We start from the raw sequence: 19,987 nt of genomic DNA, 5'->3' as shown, positions 1-19,987 counted from the left end.
CACACGCCACCATGCTCGGCTAATTTTTGTATTTTTAGTAGAGGCAAGGTTTCACCGTGTTGGCCAGGCTGGTCTCTAACTCCTGACCTCAGATGATCCACCCGCCTGGGCCTCCCAAAGTGCTAGAATTACAGGTGTGAGTCACTGTGCCCAGCCCACACCTTCTCCTTTTCTGCTCCCCTACAAATGCTCCCCAGTTCTGCTTCAGCCCCTCCAGTGAGCAAACTCCTCACCCACTCAACCCAGTTTCACTTGCTAGTGGAGAGTAACGTGTCTGTGGTCACATCAAGCCGCCCTGGGCATGGCTGGAAAGTGCACCCATGCGAGACTCGCCTCTTGGAAGCAGCTGCTCATGGGATACTGCCGTCTGTATAACACTATGTTGTCCGATATGGTAGCCACAAACCATATGTGGCTATTTAAATCCAAATCTAAGTTACTTTAAATTAAATGGAACCAAAAATTCAGTTTGTCAGTCACACAAGCCACCTTTCAAGTGCTCGAAGACGTGGCTGCTGCATCAGAGAGCACAGAAATAAAACATTTCCATCGCTGTGGAGAGGTCTGTTGGTGGTGCTGGGATGAAGATTTTAATCTAGGCCACCACAGCTACACCACTCCTCACCCATCACAACCATGATCATAACTGACCTGGGCCCCCAAAGCCTATTTCACCAGCCACCTCCAGCATTTTGATGAGTACATATTACACTCTTGAGAGAGCGGACTTGCCCAACCCGGGCCTACAGAGAAATCACAAGGCCTATTTTTCAAAAACATCTAATTGTACTATGTATTTTAGTGCAGGGTCTGGTTGGGCAAGATAAACATCGCCTCCTGATTGTAGTTTCACAAAGGATGACTAACTTGGCCTGAATTCCTCTGGCTCCCAAGATATTTCGACAAAACCATCAAAGAATCTATTTTCTACAACTGTACGCCAGAACTCGGGTAAACACTGCGAAAGTACAGCAGTAGCCAGAGAGAATTGGGAAACAGTCACCGAGTGAAACGAGGCAATTTATCGCCCACTTCCATTCTCACTCTCTCACAAGGAACCTTTACCAGTTTGGGAGCCTGTTTTTAAGGGAGGGGGAGGGAAACGGATCTGTACGGAGTAAATCCTGTTTAGCCAGCACCTCGTCTCATTTCATCCTGAGAGCAGTGAGATGAGGTCAGCGGGTGGAGAGGAGGGAAGGGGCCCTCGGGGGGCACTCTGCCCGGGTACTGGGCTGGATGTGTTGTACACATTAGTTCATTTCCCACTGGAGCCTCACAGCAACACCGAGACACACACACACACACACACAGACACACACAGACACGGTCAGGGCAAAGTCACACAATTTGTGAGCAGGAAGCACTGCACCGAACCCTAGCCTTTGTGCCTTTCACTGCCCTTGGCCTCGGACATAGGACCAAGGCCCCTCCACTGAGTGCCTCTCCCTCCTGCGGCATTCCAGCTGCGTGTCCCACCTCCTCGCCTCCTCGTCTCTGCCCTCCTTCCACACTCCCTCTTCTGTATCTCCTCCCCTCTGCTCCTGTCCTCCCCATGCTGCCCTTTCCCTCTGCACTCCAGACTCCCTGGGTGGGGGGTGAGGGACACTTGCTTCTGTTGCCCGTGGCAGCCTTGAGAGCACCCTTTCCTGCTGGTCGGCAAGATGACGAGCCAAACTGTGACTCGGGCAGTCTGTTTTTGGCTTTTCTCAGCTTCTTCTTTGGAAGGTTTCCACTGACTTCAGGGAGAATTCCAGAAGAAGCGGGGTGGGGGAGGGGCAGGTGTTGTAGACAGCACAGGCTTGGGGTTGGGATAAAGAGTGTCAAGAATCTTGGCCTTGCTGCCAACCACTTTTATGACCTTGACATAATGACAAAACCTATGTGGGCACCAAGGAAGAGGTGAGAACAGACATGGGGATGAACCACTAGCCTGGGACCTGCAGGTGGGTCTGAAAACCTGCCCCAGTCAGTTCAGTGTGAAGGAAGGAAGTAGGTAACACCCGATTAACACCTTCTGGAACATAGGCATTTTTTCATTGCCATCTTATCACACTCTTACAGCGACACTACAAGAGAGTTTTTAATCCGCATTCACAGATGAGGAAATCGAGCCCCCGAGAGGTGACGTGGTCTCAAGATCACAAGGTAGCAGGCGACATAGAGGACTCAAACCCCCTGGGCTCTGTCTATCCATTGAGGACCCTTATTCCACCCACAGCACAAAGAGCTGGCAACAGGACGCCAGTCAGCACAACAGTCCCGGCCACACACAGACTCTCCCCGATCTCCACCACTCACAGACAGCAACAGACCCCCACAGAAGGGGCAGGCGTTGGCCAGGCCTGGTGGCTCACGCTTGAAGTCCCAACACTGTGGGAGGCCAAGGTGGGAGGATCACTTGAGCCCAGGCATTCAAGACGAGCTTGGGCAACAAAACAAGATCCCATCTCTACAAAAGAATTAAAAATTAGCTAGATAGAGTGGCACATGTCTGTAGTCCCAGCTACTTGGGAGGCTGCAGGAGGATTGCTTAAGCCCAGAAGGTCAAGGCTGCAGTGAGCCATGATGGTGCCACTGCACTCTAGCCTGGGTGACAGAGTGAGATCCTGTTTCAAAAAAATTCAATTGAATTTAAAAAAGAAAGGGGCAAGCATCCAGTCTCATGACCTCAGGGCATCACTTAAACGGAACTGTACTGTTAAACCCAAATGTGGCCACAAAAATACATACACATACAGGTATTATATACAAAGGTTTACAAAATCACTTTCCCTTTTTCTTCTTCACTTGCGCCTGCTCTGAGTTAATTCACTGTCATTCAGCCTTGCTGGCACTGGCTGCCTTCTTTGTGCAGCAACACCCTGGACAACATCATCCTGGATCCCTCAGTCCTATGACCTTCAGCTTCCCTCTGAGTTAGAGGCATTTCGGGTCTAGGAACAAGCCTTCTGAGCCTGGAGAAAACACAAGAGGTCTCATTCCTACCATCTCCATGAGAGAAGTCCATACACTGCGGGGGGAAAACAAAAAGCCCTCTTTGATGTTTGCAGAGAGAGTCATAATATCTCCCAGAGCCCACATCTAATGATTCAGAATCATTGTTTCTGGGAGGCAAAAAATAGAGAGAAATATATTCTCTTTTCATAAATTCAATAACCTGATCTTGTGAAAAGAAATATAAGTTTTTCTTTTTTAAATGGCACCAGCAAGGTCCACACAGGGTTACAATCCAGGATTTTTCCTAGTGAGGAGACTCTCCGGAGGCCTCAGATTTCTGCTCTAGATGGAGTTTCCTTGGTCACATTCGAGGTCAGTGGACTATTTCATGCCTTTCATCTTTAAGACCTGAAATAATTTCTGCTGCCAGAACTTGGGAGTATGTTGTACTGGTCTCTTTGCAGTCACAGGATCAAAAGCATTTTCCCCAAATCATTTTTTAATGTCCATATTAAACATGTCATAAGGTAAAGTGAGCAAAATCACTCAACTTTTTTCCTTAATCTTTGTAATAGCATCATTGTGTTGGGGGTGGCAGGGTAGAATGACAGGCAAATTGTCTTTTCTTTTCTTTTTTAAAGAAAAACACTTACAAAAATCCAAATAAGAGTAAATGATTAGGACCAGGTGTGGTGGCTCACACCTGAAATCCCAACACTTTGGGAGGCCAAGGCAGGAGGATGGTGTGAGCCTAGCATTTTGAGACCAGCCTGAGCAACACAGGGAGACCTCATCTCTACAAAAGAGGAGGAGGAAGAAGGAGAAGGAGGAGGAGCAGGAGAAGGAGGAGGAGGAACTAGTTCTCAGCATGAAAGACTCATTTATATTTAAAGTTAATTTCATTTAAAGATTTCTCTAAAAATGTGCAGTCACACAAGATTCCCTGTGCAGACATGGAGTTTCTCAGGAGTGCTCCTGCAAACTCAAGGGTGCCTCAGCCATCAGTGCAGGTTCTGTCCACAGCCCATTCCCTCGTGAGCCTCAGAAAGCATGCTGGCTTGGCTCCTCACAGCCCATACACCTTGGCAGTTTCCACCCTCCTGAAGAGGTGCTACTCTAGGGACACATGTTGCGGAGATAGGCAATTCTCATTCATAGGATGTGCAAGCTAAAGGGGACTTTGGAAGCACCTTCTCCCAAACTTGTGGAATCATAGCATCTCAAATGCAGAAATCAATCTCCTCCTACTCACAATTGAAGGAAAAGGGAAGAAAAAGTGTATCGCCAAGACAAGGACATGAAACATTTTCCCCGACTCGGGGGCCAGACGTTTAGGGGACAGGAGAGCATCCTCTGTGGCAGCGATAGCCCAGGATGGATGTCAAGGGCTCAGAGCTGGCAGGCACTTGGTCTTTGTAGCTTCATTGGAAGCAGGTGTTGAACCACAACTTTTCTTCAGGGGCTGTTGGCCATTTGCTTTCAAGGGACAGACTCAGCTTGCAGAACCAAAACAGCAGGCGGTATAGAAAGGGTCTTTTGGAATTAGACGCACCTGGCTTTTAATCCTGCTGCACTGAACTACCTGGATAACTATAGGTCTCCAAACCTCCACTTCCTTATTTATATTCACCAGGATAATTAACACTGTGTCAGCCTAGGTCTCAGCAGAAAACAGGACTCCACTGGCCCAGCTCAGTTGAAGAAAGCAAGTGGGACTCCTTACAGAGGGGTGGACAGTGTTAAGGAAACCAGCAAGGACTGAGGCTGCTCCCTGCCTCTAACAGCAGGACGGATGGAGCCAGGGAAGGGACTGACCGTGGGAGAACCGGAGCCGTGGAGGAGGGGCTGCTGCTAATCGTGGGAGGGCAGTGACTGCACAGTCAGGCTCCAGAGCATGGGGGAGCAGAGGAAAAACGCCCCAGCCTCTCTTCTCCGCCCTGATCTCCTGCTAGTGCCTCTCCCTCCAGTGGTCACACCCAACCAGAAACCAATCGATGAGGGAGCCCGGCAGATGCAGCCTAAGGGATCCCATCCTGGGGCTCAGAGCTGAGCAGTGGAGGGCAGAGTGGATGAGGACAGCAGGGGTAGAGGGAGCAGATGGACACTACCCAGCAGGGCATCATTATTTAGCTTGTTATGAGGACAAAAATGATGTATGTAAAACACTTAGTATGTAGCTTGACGCATAGTAGGATCTCAAAAAACGGAAGCTATTTTCTCATTCTTGATGTCTTTAATGCAGTTATATATCCACGTCGTTCTTCACTCAGAGAGCCTGTTAAGTACTCCTTGGATGCCTGGTGTGTGCTGTGCCCTTGTGGAGATACAAGCAATAGTGTGGTTCTGAGACTGCCTTTGGGGAGATAAGACATGGACACAGCTGCCCATGAGACAAGGCAGAGGCCACAAAGGACTACAACTTCTAGTTCTCTTTTTCTTCTTTTTCAATACTTGTAAAAGCTCTTTCTTTTTCCAATAGGATTCCAATTAGAATACATGTTTACTGCAAAAAAACATGAAACTTGCAGAAGAACATAAAGAAGAGAATAAAAAAGACCACTCTGCCCTCTCCAGAGATAAGCACTGTTAATATTTTTTGTGAATTCGCCTACTTCTACACATTCTGTTTTGCAGAGTTGGTCTCACACTAGACAATTTCACAGCCGGTGTTTTTTTGTTTTTGTTTTCTTCTTCACTTATTTCATGAGCATTGAAATCATTCCAAAAATAGTTTTTATGGCTTCATAAGAGTAAATCACATGTTTGGGACAATGAACTGAGAATCAGCAGACTAACTTCTAATTGCAGCTTCATCAGTTATTAGCCACGTGACAACGACAAGCTAGTTAACTTTTTCTGAGCCTCAGCTGCTTCCTTTGTAAAATGATGTGGGAGGGAAGATAAAGTAGGCATCTTATAAAGTTGTTGTAAAGAGAAATGAGATAATTATGTGAAACTATTAGCTCAATGTCTGGGACATGGTGAAGAGCTAAGTGGTAGTTATCATAATTGCTGTTATTAGTTCATAGCCATCCCTCTATTACTGAATATTTCAGGTGTTTTCAGTTTATTTTTAAACAAATGTTATGACATTTTTTAACTTAAATCTCTTTCCACAATTCAGCTTTTTCCTTAGAGTATATAAAGCTAGTGGTCCTGGGTATAAACATGTAGAAGTTTAAGTTCTGGGGTCAGGTTGTGAGAGCTGACGCCCCAGCCATATACGACTTACCAGCTGTGTGATCCCAGAAAAGTCACTTAACTTCTCTGCGCTTCAGTCTCCTCTTCTCTAAAATGAGATAATAATAGTATCATTTGTTTGAGGGTTAAGTGAGATGACAGATGCAAAGCACCTGGCAAAAGCCAAAATAGATATTAGCCAATGTTATTACCATGCATACTGCCATTATATGCTTTTACTTGCATTTAACACTGGGCTGAACACACAGTTGACTTCCAATTAATACGTATCATATTAAACTGAATTGAAGATCGGTTACTGTGAGTGTTCCTTGAGTTCTCTGGAAGATGTCCTGACTACTCATAAGGAAGTTAACCCAAGGGCAGTCCTCCCACATCTTACCCCCTCCCCCACTTTGGAAAGTTCTTTCTTTGGAAACTGTCTTTGGAAAGAACTGTCCTTTTTGTCTCAGTTTGACTTTATAAGACTGTTCACTTGTTACAGGGTTTCCTTGACAACTCCCAAATAGTGTAAGACGTCTCCAGAGGCTTCTGGGGTGACGGGCTAAGTCCCTCTCTCCAGTGGTGCCACCCAAGAGTTTAGGGACCTTTCCCAGGACTTGCGCCTGTAGCTCTTTTCTTTTTTTTTTTTTTTTGAAACAGAGTCTCGCTCTGTCATCCAGTTTGGAGTGCAGTGGTGCAATCTTGGCTCATTGCAACCTCCGCCTCCCAGGTTCAAGCAATTCTCCTACCGCAGCCTAACGACTAGCTGGGACTACAGGCACCTGCCACCACGCCTGGCCAATTTGTGTATTTTTAGTAGAGATGAGGTTTCACCATGTTGGCCAAGATGGTCCCAATCTCTTGACCTCATGATCTACCTACCTCTGCCTCCCGAAGTGCTGGGATTACAGGTGTGAGGCACCGTGCCTGGCCAGCTCTTTTCTTACTTCTCACCCACAGCCTCTTTTGCCATCTTGAGGGCATCAAATTACTTCCTTCCAGGCTTGGGATTTGAGCATCTATTGTATTACAACAGGATTTGAGCATCTATTGTATTATAGCAGGATTTGAGCATCTATTGTATTACAGTAGAGGTCTTCAACCCCCGAGCCACGAACCGTGAGCCATTAGGATCTGGGCCCCACAGCCAGAGGTGAGTGGCGGGTGATCAAGCATTACCACCTGAGCTCCGCCTCCTGTCAGAGCAGTGGTGGCATAAGATTCTCACAGGAGCACAAACCCCATTGTAAACTGCACATGCTAGGGATCTAGGATGTGCACTCCTTATGAGAATCTAATGGCTGATGATCTGACGTGGAACAGTTTCATCCCAAAGCCATCCTCCCTGCCCCCACACCAGTCCATGGAAAAACTGTCTTCCATGAAACCCATCCCTGGTGCCCAAAACGCTAGGGACCACTGGTGTATAGGGTACTGTAGTAGGTATCAAATACTACCTGAGCTAGCTCTTACCTAAAGCAGAAAACTCTTGGCCAACAAATCAACTCTTAGTATTTGCCTCTTGTTGTGAACCTAAATAAACATTTGGTGCTTCAGAGATAACCCTTTTGGTAAACCCAAGAGATATCCCCACTCACATGAGCAAATTAAACACAAAATCCAAATGGGAAGATTAGTTTACGCCAAGGATAGGACTGTGTAATCTAGAAACTCAGCAATACCGGCCTACCAGGACACTGGAGCTGATGTGTTAGCAATACAGCATTGGCAATCCCCTCTGCTGGGCTTGCTGTATAGCTACCAACCTCCAGCAGAAATGGTACCACTTAAGAGTTAGTAGATTGATTGATGAAGAGATGAATTTCCACATGCTGGGTACAAAGAATGGATGGTCAAGTGGCTAGTTACCATGATCTAACTTTTTAAAATTCTCCTACCACAAAGCTTGAAACTCAGGTCTTGAATCCTCACGGGTGATTTCCATCTTGTTAGATGTTAATGTGCATTGTGATACGTCACCCCCCCAAGCAAACCATCAGTTCATTCATCCCACAAAAGTTTATTAAGCACCTACTGTGTGCAAGGCACTGTTAGGATTCATGGATTAACCACTGTCTAAACAGGAAAGGAAAATACACAGCAAGCATTCCATAAATCCCTTATCCTTTGCCCAAGCCAGACACTCATCTTGCCACAAGCCTGGACATGGCCTCAGAATCCATCTCAACACAGAGCTCTAGGCAGTTATTATCAATCAAATGGAATTAACATTCCATATTAAGCCTGTTTGCAATCTTGGAGCTAGAACATTGTAGACACTTAGAGAATATGGAGACAAGAGATCTCAGTAGGTCAAGGCTACAGTGAGCCGAGCTGGCACTGCACCCCAGCCTGAGTGACAGAGAGAGACCCTGTCTCAAAAAAAAAAGAAAACCCAAAACAAAACAAAAGCCAATCCTGGTCTGGAAGCTGGACCCTGTATCCAACCCTGGGGAATCCACCGGGGAGAATATGGAGACAAGAGAAAGAAGTCCAAGCAGTAATCAGCCATTTTGGAATGAGGTAGGATAATTTTCAAAACAGCTCCATAGCTGTGCCACCATGCAAGCTAAGCCAACACCATCTAGGGTGAGGGAGGCTAAGAGCACAGATGCTGCTATTTGACCTTGAGCAAGTCACTTTCATCTATCTGAGCTCCAGTTTTCTTATTTATAAAACGGGGGTGATAATAACAATGCCTACATCATAGGATTGTAATAAGGAAATGAGATGTTGCAATGTATTCAACAATGCAAAAATGCATTTAACATTTAATGATGCAATGTATTTAACAATGCCTGTCTAATAGTAAGCCATTTGCTTTCAATAACTAAATGTAGACTGTATTCGGTAAAGAAGAATAAAATAAATTATCCTCTTCCAACCAATCCATCAGTAGGAGGACATTCTGGACATTTGATAAAACAGAAAGCTTCTAGGCCCAAGTTCTAGAACTAGAGTTATGTTATTTCTATTAGGAAATACACTCATTGAACCTCACAGAGCCTGTTTCCAGGAACTGCCCCAGAATATAAATATTTGGTCACTAGGGCATATATTTCTTAGCTGGAGCTCTGCCCCACCCTGAAACACACCCCATCAGACAGCAGCAATAGTGTAAAATGGCAATGTGTTCCCTCTTGCCTTGTCAAATGCCTAAAAGGCATATATTCTTTGATTTACAGAAGGAGACCCTCGCCAAACACATGAAATATTACAACAGAACTTGCATCTAGAAATCAATGAGAATGTCAGATATCCTATACTCCTATTCTGCCACCTTTTGTTGGTGAATATTTATCATTATTACATTACAAACACAATATAAGTCCTGTGTAGACATTTAGGAAATACAGAGAAGGAAAAACAAGAAGATAAACCACCATTCAGGAGCAAAAAAAAAAATGTTGTTAACATTTTGATATCTATCTATCCAAACTTTTCCCTCTACATGTTTAAATTTTAAGAAATAAGAGATTTTTAAATTGAAAAGTTCCTGCTTACATTCTCTCTCTCTTTCTCTCTCCCTCTCTCTAGTTTATCATTACCAGTTCAAGATCCAGTTCATCAACCAAACTGAGACGCCAATACAAACAACTTTTACCATGTCACTACTCGGAACAAAAGAGAAAATGCAGAAAATTCCCATCACTCTGTGAGTAGGAGGTGTAGCCCCCTAGCGTGGTGACATGCTAATTTTTCTTGCAAGAGTATAAATGGACTCTGTAATTTCCAAGAGTCAGGCCAGCTACTACTACTTCATTCCAGATGTAAACCAAAAAGTATCTGAGACACGTCTCAATCAATTTAGAAGTTTATTTTGCCAAGGTTAAAGACATGCCCATGACACAGCCTCAGGAGGTCCTGGTGACCTGTATCCAAGGTGGTCAGGCTACAGCTTGGTTTTATACATTATAGGAAGATATAAGACATCAATCAGTACTTCTAAGATGTACACTGGTTTGGTCCAGAAAGGCAGGAAAACTCAAAGTGGTTTGGGGTTGGGGGTGCAGGGGAATTTCCAGCTCATGGGTGCATCCAAAGATTTTCTGATTGGCATTGGTTGAATGAGTTTATCTAAAGATCTATAATCAATAGAAGGGAGTGTCTGGATTAAGATAAGGGGTTGTGGAGACTAAGGTTCTTATTATGCAGATGAAGCCTCCGGGTAGCAGAGAGAATTGATTGTAAATGTTTCTTATCAGACTTAAAAAGGTGCCAGACTTAGTTAATTCCCTCCTGAATCAGTGAAAACACCTGGAAAGGGAAGGGAATTCTCTACAGAATGTGGATTTTCCCCCCAAGAGACAGCTGTTCAGGGCCCTTTCAAAATACGTCAAAGAAATATATTTTAGGGTAAAATCGTTTAATTTCTTTCAGGACCTGCTGTCTGTCATGTGATGCTATACTAGACTCTGGCTGGAATTTGGTGTCTTATTGCTACAAAAAGTCTGCTTCATCAGTCTTAAAATCTGGGTTTTAATGTTAATGCTGGTCAGTTGTGCCTGGATTCCAAAGGGAAGAGAGTACAACGAGGCATGTCCCACCTCCGCTTCCCACCATGGCCTTGAACTTGTTTTTCAGATTAACTTTGGAATGCCCTTGGCCTAAAGGAGGGGTCCATTCAGATGGTTGGGGGGCTTAGAATTTTATTTTACACGGGCTTGAGCATTTGAGCACCAATCACCATGCAGGGCACTGTGGTAGGTGCCAGGTACTACCTGAGCTAGCTCTTACCTAAGCAGAAAACTCTTGGTCCACAAATCGACTCTTAGCGTTTGGTTCTTTTGGTGAATACTTGGTGCTTCAGAAACAACCCCTTTAGTAAACACAGCCCATCCCACATAGCCATCCTGGTCAGACAGGACATTCACCCAAGCCCAGACCCCAAAGTCCCTCCTCAGCCTCTCCAGGTCCCACCACCTGCTCAATGTTATGCACTGTGGGCTGAACAGACAGGGAAACCAGAGATGGCCCCACCAGGGCCTGCAGTGCAGAGGCGAGTGGTGAGGGGCAGAGCAGGTGTTCCCAAGAAGGTCCCAAGAGCCTTTCCAGCGAGTTCATAACCCAGAAATTAAAGTGGTATCTTTTGACTTGGCACAGATTTCCAATTTCAATCAGCCTGCTCTGCCAGCCTCCCCATCTGTCCTTCACCCTGTTACCCACCTGCTCGCTCTGAGGCTCCCCAGCCTCTCTGGCCTCTCCGCCCTCAGTGTGGACTCTCCCTGGGAAGTGACACTAGCCTCTTACCCACTCCAGGGATGGTCCTGAGCTTCCCGAAAATTGCCCCCAGCTTTGGATCTCTGATCATCACACTGATTCAGTCATTCAGTAAGCATTTGTTGGTGCTCTGTCCAACACCTACCTAAGGATACAGAAGACCCCAGCCTCTGGATGCTCACAACCTGGCAGGGCAAGGGGATTCCTAAACAATTCTTAACAGCATACTCAAGAAGAGCTATGCCAAGCCACACAAGGGACCTCTCCATCCATCTGCCTTGCCCTAAATCCAGCGCTGCCTCTGCACAGCCAAAAATTTCTCCCAGAACTATCAAAATCTCTCTCTTGATAGTTCTCAAGAGCAGAAAGGGCATCTCGCTGTTCTGTCAACATTGGGATATTTTAATGTCTTGGAGATTAGTGACTAGAGCTGATAACGATACCTCAGAGTCTGCATTTAAATCTCGCTCTAAATGTGTGCATCCTTTTTATGTGTAGTTTTTCTACTACTGTTATGCCTCACTGTTTTAATAGAGGTTTCTATTTATATGGGGGGAGGAGCATTACGTGGGAGAGAGTGCATGGTGTAGGCATACTATGTTAAACTACAGAAAGCTGAACTGTCCGGCCACCATTGCCAAAGACCCTCTGTCTCCAAGGAAGCTTCTTCCTAGAAGCTAAGCCAGAGAAAGTTAACTAGGTTTGTTATAGCGGGACTTCTCAGAGCCCTTTTGATGTGTTAACACAGAAAATAGTATAGTTTTCCCAATTTTATTATCTGGAAATCTCTTTTTTATCCTGGCACACCTACTCCTAGCTCTATCAATAGTCTGTTGAACGCTAGTTTGGGAAATGCAGCAAAAATCCCAAGTCATTCAGGGAAACATAACACATCCTAAATGTGTGTGACCGTCACTTTGCTGTTACAACTAAACTGATTGGGTCTGATTTTCTTTGTGTATTCAAGGGGCAAAGGAATTGCTAGTAATAAAACATATTCCTTTCTTATCACGCTGGATGTGGATATCGGTGAGCTGATCATGATCAAGTTCAAGTGGGAAAGCAGTGCAGTGTGGGCCAATGTCTGGAACACGGTCCAGACCATCATCCCATGGAGCACAGGGCCCCGCCACCCAGGCCTCGTTCTGAAGACGATCAGAGTCAAAGCAGGAGAAACCCAGCAAAGGTGACTGCTGATTCAATCTCCTACTAACGTCTATTAAGCACCCACTTGTGCCAGGCAGTTTCACAATTTAATACTCATGTTCATCATGTGCAGTGAGTATTATTAGGCCCTAGTGATGGAGTATAGAAGCTCAGAAAGGTGAAGTGACTATCCCAACTTTACACAGCCGTAGGTGCCAGGACAAGGATTCGCACCCAGGTCTTTGAATCCCACACCAGCGTCTCCCCACTGCCCGTGGCTAACGCTGCCTGCCCCTGGAACCTGAGAACCGCCACACTGGCCCGAGGCTTCTCAAGCTTCAGTGCAGGTGAATCACCAGGTGATGTCAGTGCTGCCGCTCCAAGGTGCTGTGCTAGATGCAACATCTCTTTTTTGTTGTTTTCCCAAAGAAACACTCTTAACAGATCACAATCTCAAAAATCTCAATGTATCTCCCTCCCTGTGGTGGTATCTTTCAAATGTCAGATGCCAAAGAATGGCTGGGAAGTCAAACACACTTGCAGAATTCCTGGACCTACCTGCAGATTCATGGTGGGCTTGGGAAGGGGTCTAGGATGCCTGTTGTTGAATAACAGCCCTAAGAAATTCCAATGTGGAACAATGGGTCACCCTTAAGAAATGCTGCTGTGTTTGATTTAACATCTCCTGTGGCCCCAAAGTCTCCAGGGATATGAAGGAGTTGGGGTGGGGAGCAAAGAAAAGGAAGGACGGGGCTGGGCGTGGTGGCTCACACCTGTAATCCCAGCACTTTGGGGGGCCTAGGTGGGTGGATCACCTGAGGTCAGGAGTTCAAGACCAACCTGGCCAACATGGTGAAACCCTGTCCCTACAAAAATACAAAAATTAGCTGGGTGTGGTGGCACACGCTGGTAGTCCCAGCTACTCAGGGGACTGAGGCAGGAGAATTGGTTGAACTCAGGAGGTGGCGGTTGCAGTGAGCCGAGATCGCGGCACTGCACAGAGAGAGACTCCATCTCAAAAAAAAAAAGAAAAACAAAAAAAAAGAAAAGGAAGGACGCTCCAGTGCCCCTGAAGTCCTCGCAGCAGAGCAAAGGGCTGCCCACCAGCATACCCTGCCATAGCGATTGTGCTTTTCTGTCATCCGTGGTTCTCCATGGCAGAATTCCAGGTGTCCCTGGGCCCTCTCCTCTCTCTGCCCTTCTCTATTCAGGACACGGTCTCTCCTCTCCCACCTTCCTTGTCGCAAAGGCCATGTTTCTCTTCGGCTTGTCTTCATAGAGGCGGAAAACAAGCAGGCTTCTAACCTCTGAACTGCCCTCTTCCCTCACCCCCTGGGTTTCACTGCCAGGAGCCGGCCTGTGGCAGATGTCTGCCCCCGAGTCCCTTACACAACCACACTCTGAGATTTTATCTCCCTAGGGTGCAAAATCCTGGCAGTTACTAAGAGCATACTCTGCCGTCTGCCAACAGATCTCCCAACATGATCAATCTGGGAAGATTAAACTGCTCGTTCCTCTTCTGCACTGAGCTCTTCTCACATGACTCTTTGGCCCATTGGAGCAGTGCTGCTTCTGAGCTCTGACCCTGCCCATGTGCTCTTAGCTGGAGAGTAATTCCTCAGTTTTGGTGGTTGCTCACCCTGAAAATCCCATGTGGCTTGACCTGAAAGGCTGTCTAAAGCACAACACTACCCTCTCCACTGGGGCACACCCATGTGGTACAGAAGAAGAAATGAGGAGAGGGAGGGGCCTGGCTCTTCCAGGGCTCCCACACATGGTGGGCATTGAACCAGGTGCTCCAAGGCATTGATCGCATGTGATCTTTGCTGTGACCTTGAAATGGGTAGTATTGGCTGTGCAGGTTAGGAACCTGAGGCTCACAGAAGTTACACAGCTTGAGGATATTGCTCAAAATTGTCCCAGTCCAGATTTGACTGGAATTTGTTCAATTTATTACACATTTGTTGAGGGTGTGCTGTTTCCAACAGTTCTTTCTTCCATTGGTTTTGGTTCCATTAATCTGAATTTTCTCAGTCTAATCTAGCAGAGTTGCAGTGCTGGACATTAACATATATATGCATCAAACCCATCCTTAGGGCTATAGGAGTTACTGCTAAAAAAGTGTCGGGGCATGGGGGTCACGGGAGCTATAATTTTTTTTAGGTTGTAAATACTGAGTGCCTCCTCTGTGTATACACAGTACCGGGTACTATTGGAGAACACACACACACAAAAATCTGAGTTGTGGCTCTTGGTAGAAATAAACTCCAGGACCTAACCAGGAAAATAAGATGAATTAATTTTACTAACGGTGTGGTCCATCCCAGGGCTTCTCAAACTTTCACGAGCATACAAAGCATGTGGAATCCTGTTAAAATGCAGGTTCTGCTTTAGTGAGTCTGGGGTGAGCCTGATGTTCTGCATTTCTAACAAGCGACCAGGCAATGCTGTTGCTGCGGGTCCACGGACCACACTTTGAATAGTGAGAGTCCAGCATTACACAACCCGGGAAGTCTAAGAGGAAAGTTCAGACCGGTACATTTGGGGTTGTGCTGCAGCATGCTTTAAGGAGGCCAAGAGGTGTTCCCAGGAAGACAGGCAGCCAGCAAAGCAATATGGCTGGCAGGATCAGATGGACTCCAGTGTCAGCCAGTCCTAAACTCCCGTTTTAACTTCACTGCTCATAATCTGTGTAGCCTCAAACAATAACTTCACTCTTCAAGACTCAGTTGTTTAGTGATAAATGAGAATCATAACATACATTTCATGACACTAATAGCAACTACCAATTTTTTAGTGCCTTTTGCAGACCCAAATCCCAGAATCGGGATGGAAAGATTAGACTCTACACTCTTAATATCGCTGTTAAGTGCAAGGGGGAAAAGAAGTAGGTTAGGTAACTTGCTCTGTGCCTCCATGGAAGAAATTCAGTGGAAGGTGGTTTTCTTCCCCCAAAGGCACAAAGCCAGGGATGAGTAGGGTTGTGGAGATGGTGAAGAGGAAGAAGGAACTATTGGCCCCACAGCAAGACCAAATATAATCACTGGCTAAAATTAATGAGAAGACATTCAATTTCCACAGTACTCATATAAATGCAAAATAAAAATCAATGAAATTGTCACGGGTTACTCATTTGTTTGGCAGGAATTCAAAAATAGACAACATCCAGAGTTAGTAAAGATGTGGAGAAACGGGCATTCTCATACACTATTAGTGAGAGTGTAAATTACAGGCATTTTGTAGGGGAATTTCATTCAACAACTAATGTTTAGCGAGTACCTACCTTATGCCAGACGCTGTTGTGGACACCAGATGTATAATAGTGAACAGACAGGCCGGGCACGGTGGCTCACGCTTGTAATCCCAGCACTTTGGGAGCCCAAGGCAGATGGATCACGAGGTCAGGAGATCGAGACCATCTTGGCCAACATGGTGAAACCCCATCTACTAAAATACAAAAAATTAGCCAGGCGTGGTGGCGCATGCCTATAATCCCAGCTGCTTGGGAGGCTGAGGCAGAGGAATCGCTTGAACCCGGGAGGCGGAGATTGCAGTGAGCTGAGATCTTGCCACTGCACTCCAGCCTGGTGACAGAGCAAGACTCCGTCTCAAAAAAAAAAAAAAATAGTGAATAGACAGAGTCCTTGGTCTCACGAAGTGTACATTATCACAATTTTAAATATGCATACTACTTTGAGCCAGAATTTTATTTCTAGGTATCTTGTGGTCTTTCTGGATTATCTGTGCACATAATCAAAATAGGCACAAAGGCTATATATGAATACATATGTACAGAATGTTTGTTGCAGTACTATTAAATAAATAGTATACATAATAAGTAAACAGTAAATTCTTGAGAAAATTTTAATGTCTAACAGTAGGAAAATGCACTGTGGTACATCCTTAAAATGGAATGTCATGCAGCAGATGAAAAATAGTGAAATAGGCTTCTACATACTGATACGAGCAGGTTTCTGAGTGCCATTTTCTGGTACCAAGCAAAAACTGCAGGAAAACATATACAATATGATACCACTCAATATATGTGTAAATGCATAGGAACAAGTCTGGAAATGCATAAACCAAACCATAAATGTAGAGAGGGGAGTGACGTTAGTGAAGGCCGATGGCGAAGAGGTTCTTTACTATTTGGCTTCATTTATTCCTTTACCATTTGAATTTTCAAGAATGCATTCACAAATTACTCATAGTATTTTTAAATTTTAAGAGTCCAGTTTAGTAAAGGCTTGACCTTAGATGCAATTCAAAGAAGAAAGAAATAATAAACTAGAATTTTTCTACAGATATACCTATAGATATATATTTAACAGATGCAATTGGAATTAGTAACACAAAATGATTATCTCCGGCCAGGCCATTGGCCGAAGCAGTCTAGTTGTTGTTTCCAAAACACATAGTGGTGTCCTCTTTAGTGGACAATGTCAGCTCCAATAACAGGAAGGGGCAGGGCTTACAGGGCTGAGCCAGGCAGAAACCGATGACAGTGACCTCATGCCATGGAGCTTTAAGAACAGCATTGACAAACTGGAGCTTGGCCACAGAGGGAAGGCTGGGGAGGTAAGCCTGCCTTAGGAGGAAGGGTTGAGGAACTAGAAATGTTTGCCCTGAAGTCAAGGCAAATATGGTCAAGGAAGCAATAGTCACCCTCAAATCTTAGGTGAGCTGTCATACGGGAGAACAAAGGAGGGTTGCCTCAGGACTTTCCTTCTTACAGAACCGAAATCACCCCTGTGTAGAACCCCAGGAAGTCTTACTCTGATTGCTTTCACTGACTTGGGTTTTGTTTTTCTCTGAAGTTACAAAAATATTTGCGAACGTAAGAATCTCATTTTTAAAAAGACATCACATGCCTTACACAAATTGAGTGGAATTTGCTAAAGGATGAAACACTTCAATAAGCTCCACCTAAAACATAATGCTGTGTTTGCTTTCTGTTTTCTATTCAGAATGACATTTTGCTCAGAAAACACAGATGATCTACAACTTCGCCCAACCCAGGAAAAAATCTTCGTGAAATGTGAAATAAAGTCTAAAACATCAAAGCGAAAGATCAGATGAGATTTATTGAAGACCCCGTGGAAACAATAAATGAATCTTACTCCTTATCTGGAATGGTTGCCTTATTTAGAAGCCAAAATTACATAAAGAATCTCACATAAAGCTTGAATAAAGTTTACATTTAAGGGGGGTATGTTTCACTCTTGTAAATTGAGCTTTTCAAAATGATATAACTATTTTCCAGTATTAGTACAACCAAAAAGTTCCCAATTTTATCTATGGTTAAATGTTAATATATGCAAATAAGTACAAATGCAAGAGCCAGTTTAGATCTGTTGTTCTAATTTACAATGTCTTTTATAATGAAGTCAAGTTTCCCACATGTCCTTGCTAGTTTATTCTGACCAGTTTTTGAACCATGCTAGAAAGATACTTTTTACTAGGTAACTAGTGCTTCAATAAAGCAAAATTCTAATTAATCACCACTAGTTGTGTATACCAAAATGCATACCCTTTAAGACAATACAGTTCATAAAAGAAGAAAAAATTAAAATTATTCTAATAGTTATACAAATCATATAATGATTTCACAGAACCAAACACTTACAAGTAGAATTCTGCTAAAACGCCGGGTGCGGTGGCTCATGCCTGTAATCCCAGCACTTTGGGAGGCCAAGGCGGGTGGATCACCAGACCAGGAGATCGAGATCACGGTGAAACCCCATCTCTACTAAAAATACAAAAAAATTAGCCAGGCGTGTTGGCGAGCGCCTGTAGTCACAGCTACTTGGCGGGCTGAGGCAGGAGAATGGCGTGAACCCGGGAGGCGGAGCTTGCAGTGAGCCAAGATGGTGCCACTGCACTCCAGCCTGGGCAACAGAGCGAGACTCTCTCAAAAAAAAAAAAAGAATTCTACTAAAACTACTAGTGATAACAATGAAAGCTGGACAGTTGGTCATTTTAATTATGAAATTACAAATTAAATAAATATAATTATTGTATCTTACTAATGCTTGCAACAAAAGCTAATTTAAAAAACCCAGAATGTCTCAAAGAGTTTGCTATGGACTGAGTGTTTCCGTCACCCCAAAATTCGTATGCTGAATTCTAATCCCCAATGTGATGGTGTTTGGAGGTGGGGCCTTTGGGAGGTGATTAGGTCATGAGGGTGGAGCCCTCATAAGTGGATTAGTGCCCTTACAGGTGATAAAGGATCAGAACTCTCTGCCATATGCAGATATGAGAAGGCAATTATGCAAACCAGGCAGCAGACTCTCACCTGGAAGTGGACTACCAGATCTGCTGCCACCTTTATCTTGGACTTCTCAGCTTCCAGAACTGTGAGAAATAAAGGTTTCTTGTTTAAGCCACCCAGTCTACGGTAATTTGCTATAGAAGCCGAACTGACTGAGAGAGTTAGATGTCAAATTTCAAACTGTCCAATAAGCGAAATAATAATGTTTGACCAGCAAATTCCATCACAAAGCACATGGTGACAATGGACACTAAATATGGTAATCAGTTAGATATGTGTTTTACATAATTCAGAGAGGAGGAACATGTTATGCACATTAAACAACCTAACCTAACATGCACTTAGGCTCAGCTATATACAGCCCATAATTCATATTCTCTTCACCAAAGCAGGGTAAACTGGGGCTCATGAAAACAAAAATCCTGGAAAGATGTCTACCTCTGACTAATCAATTTAAAATTATCTTGCATGATTCACTTTTATTTCCCTTTGAAAGACCCAGAAATCTAAAACGTATGGGGTGGTGGGATAGGAAGAACAGCTGGTCAATGTTTCCAAATGAAGCATTCTGTCCTGAATATTAATCTTACTTGCAAAAGTATTTGACCCCACTTTTAGGGAATGTGTGTGAGTGTGTGTCTAAAATTGATAGATACTAAAATGAACAACATTTCCCATTATATCTAAAATACTAAGGTTTACAATAAAATGTTTGCATTGGATTGCCAGGTTTTATCATTAACGATCCAAAAGGAATTTAAAATATCACTTTTGAAAAACAACAGGGAAACACTCTTTGCTATATATGCAACAGAGTCCATGCATATGTATTCCAGGAGACATGTATGTGAGCCTTGAAATCATCACAACCAGAAACAGCCCAAATGTCTGCCAGTACAATGTAGAAATGAACTGGGGTATAGTCTTGCTAATGGACTGTTGTACAGCCATAAGAAAGATGCGCCAAAGCTACACACACAAAAGAACAGGGCGGGGGCCAGCGTGAGGCAGTGAGGCATCTAGGGAGCAACATTTAAGGAAGCACTCATGCATTTTGCGTTTGCACAAAGACACAAAAAATGGTATAGTATGATACAAACAAAACCCACCTATATGGCTAGGGATGGATAAACACCTGTAATCCCAGCACTTTGGGAGGCTGAGGCAGGCAGATCACTTGAGGTCAGGAGTTCGAGACCAGCCTGGCCAACATGGTGAAACGCTGTC

General features: G+C 44.5%; 1 protein-coding gene across 3 annotated transcripts in view; it reads left to right on the top strand.

The window, feature by feature from the left end:
- Positions 1 to 17,612, top strand: part of LIPC (lipase, hepatic) — a 161,111-nt gene extending 143,499 nt beyond the window's left edge. For 2 of the 3 annotated variants that reach the window (XM_011940507.1, XM_011940509.1), the window contains 3 exons: positions 9,658 to 9,775; positions 12,308 to 12,526; positions 17,454 to 17,612. In XM_011940507.1, coding sequence (XP_011795897.1) covers positions 9,658 to 9,775; positions 12,308 to 12,526; positions 17,454 to 17,565 — 449 coding nt within the window. In that variant the 3' untranslated portion in view covers positions 17,566 to 17,612. Of the gene's footprint in view, positions 1 to 9,657; positions 9,776 to 12,307; positions 12,527 to 13,957; positions 15,263 to 17,453 lie in introns of those variants that run through there. The other variant, XM_011940508.1, reaches the window with a different exon arrangement.
- Positions 17,613 to 19,987: the final 2,375 nt, after the last annotated feature.

The sequence above is a fragment of the Colobus angolensis genome, unplaced genomic scaffold (genome assembly GCF_000951035.1).
Source record: "Colobus angolensis palliatus isolate OR3802 unplaced genomic scaffold, Cang.pa_1.0 Scaffold19, whole genome shotgun sequence".
Lineage (NCBI taxonomy): Eukaryota > Metazoa > Chordata > Mammalia > Primates > Cercopithecidae > Colobus > Colobus angolensis.
Note: the sequence above shows the minus strand (reverse complement) of the source record. Positions and strands in the feature narration are given on the sequence as shown.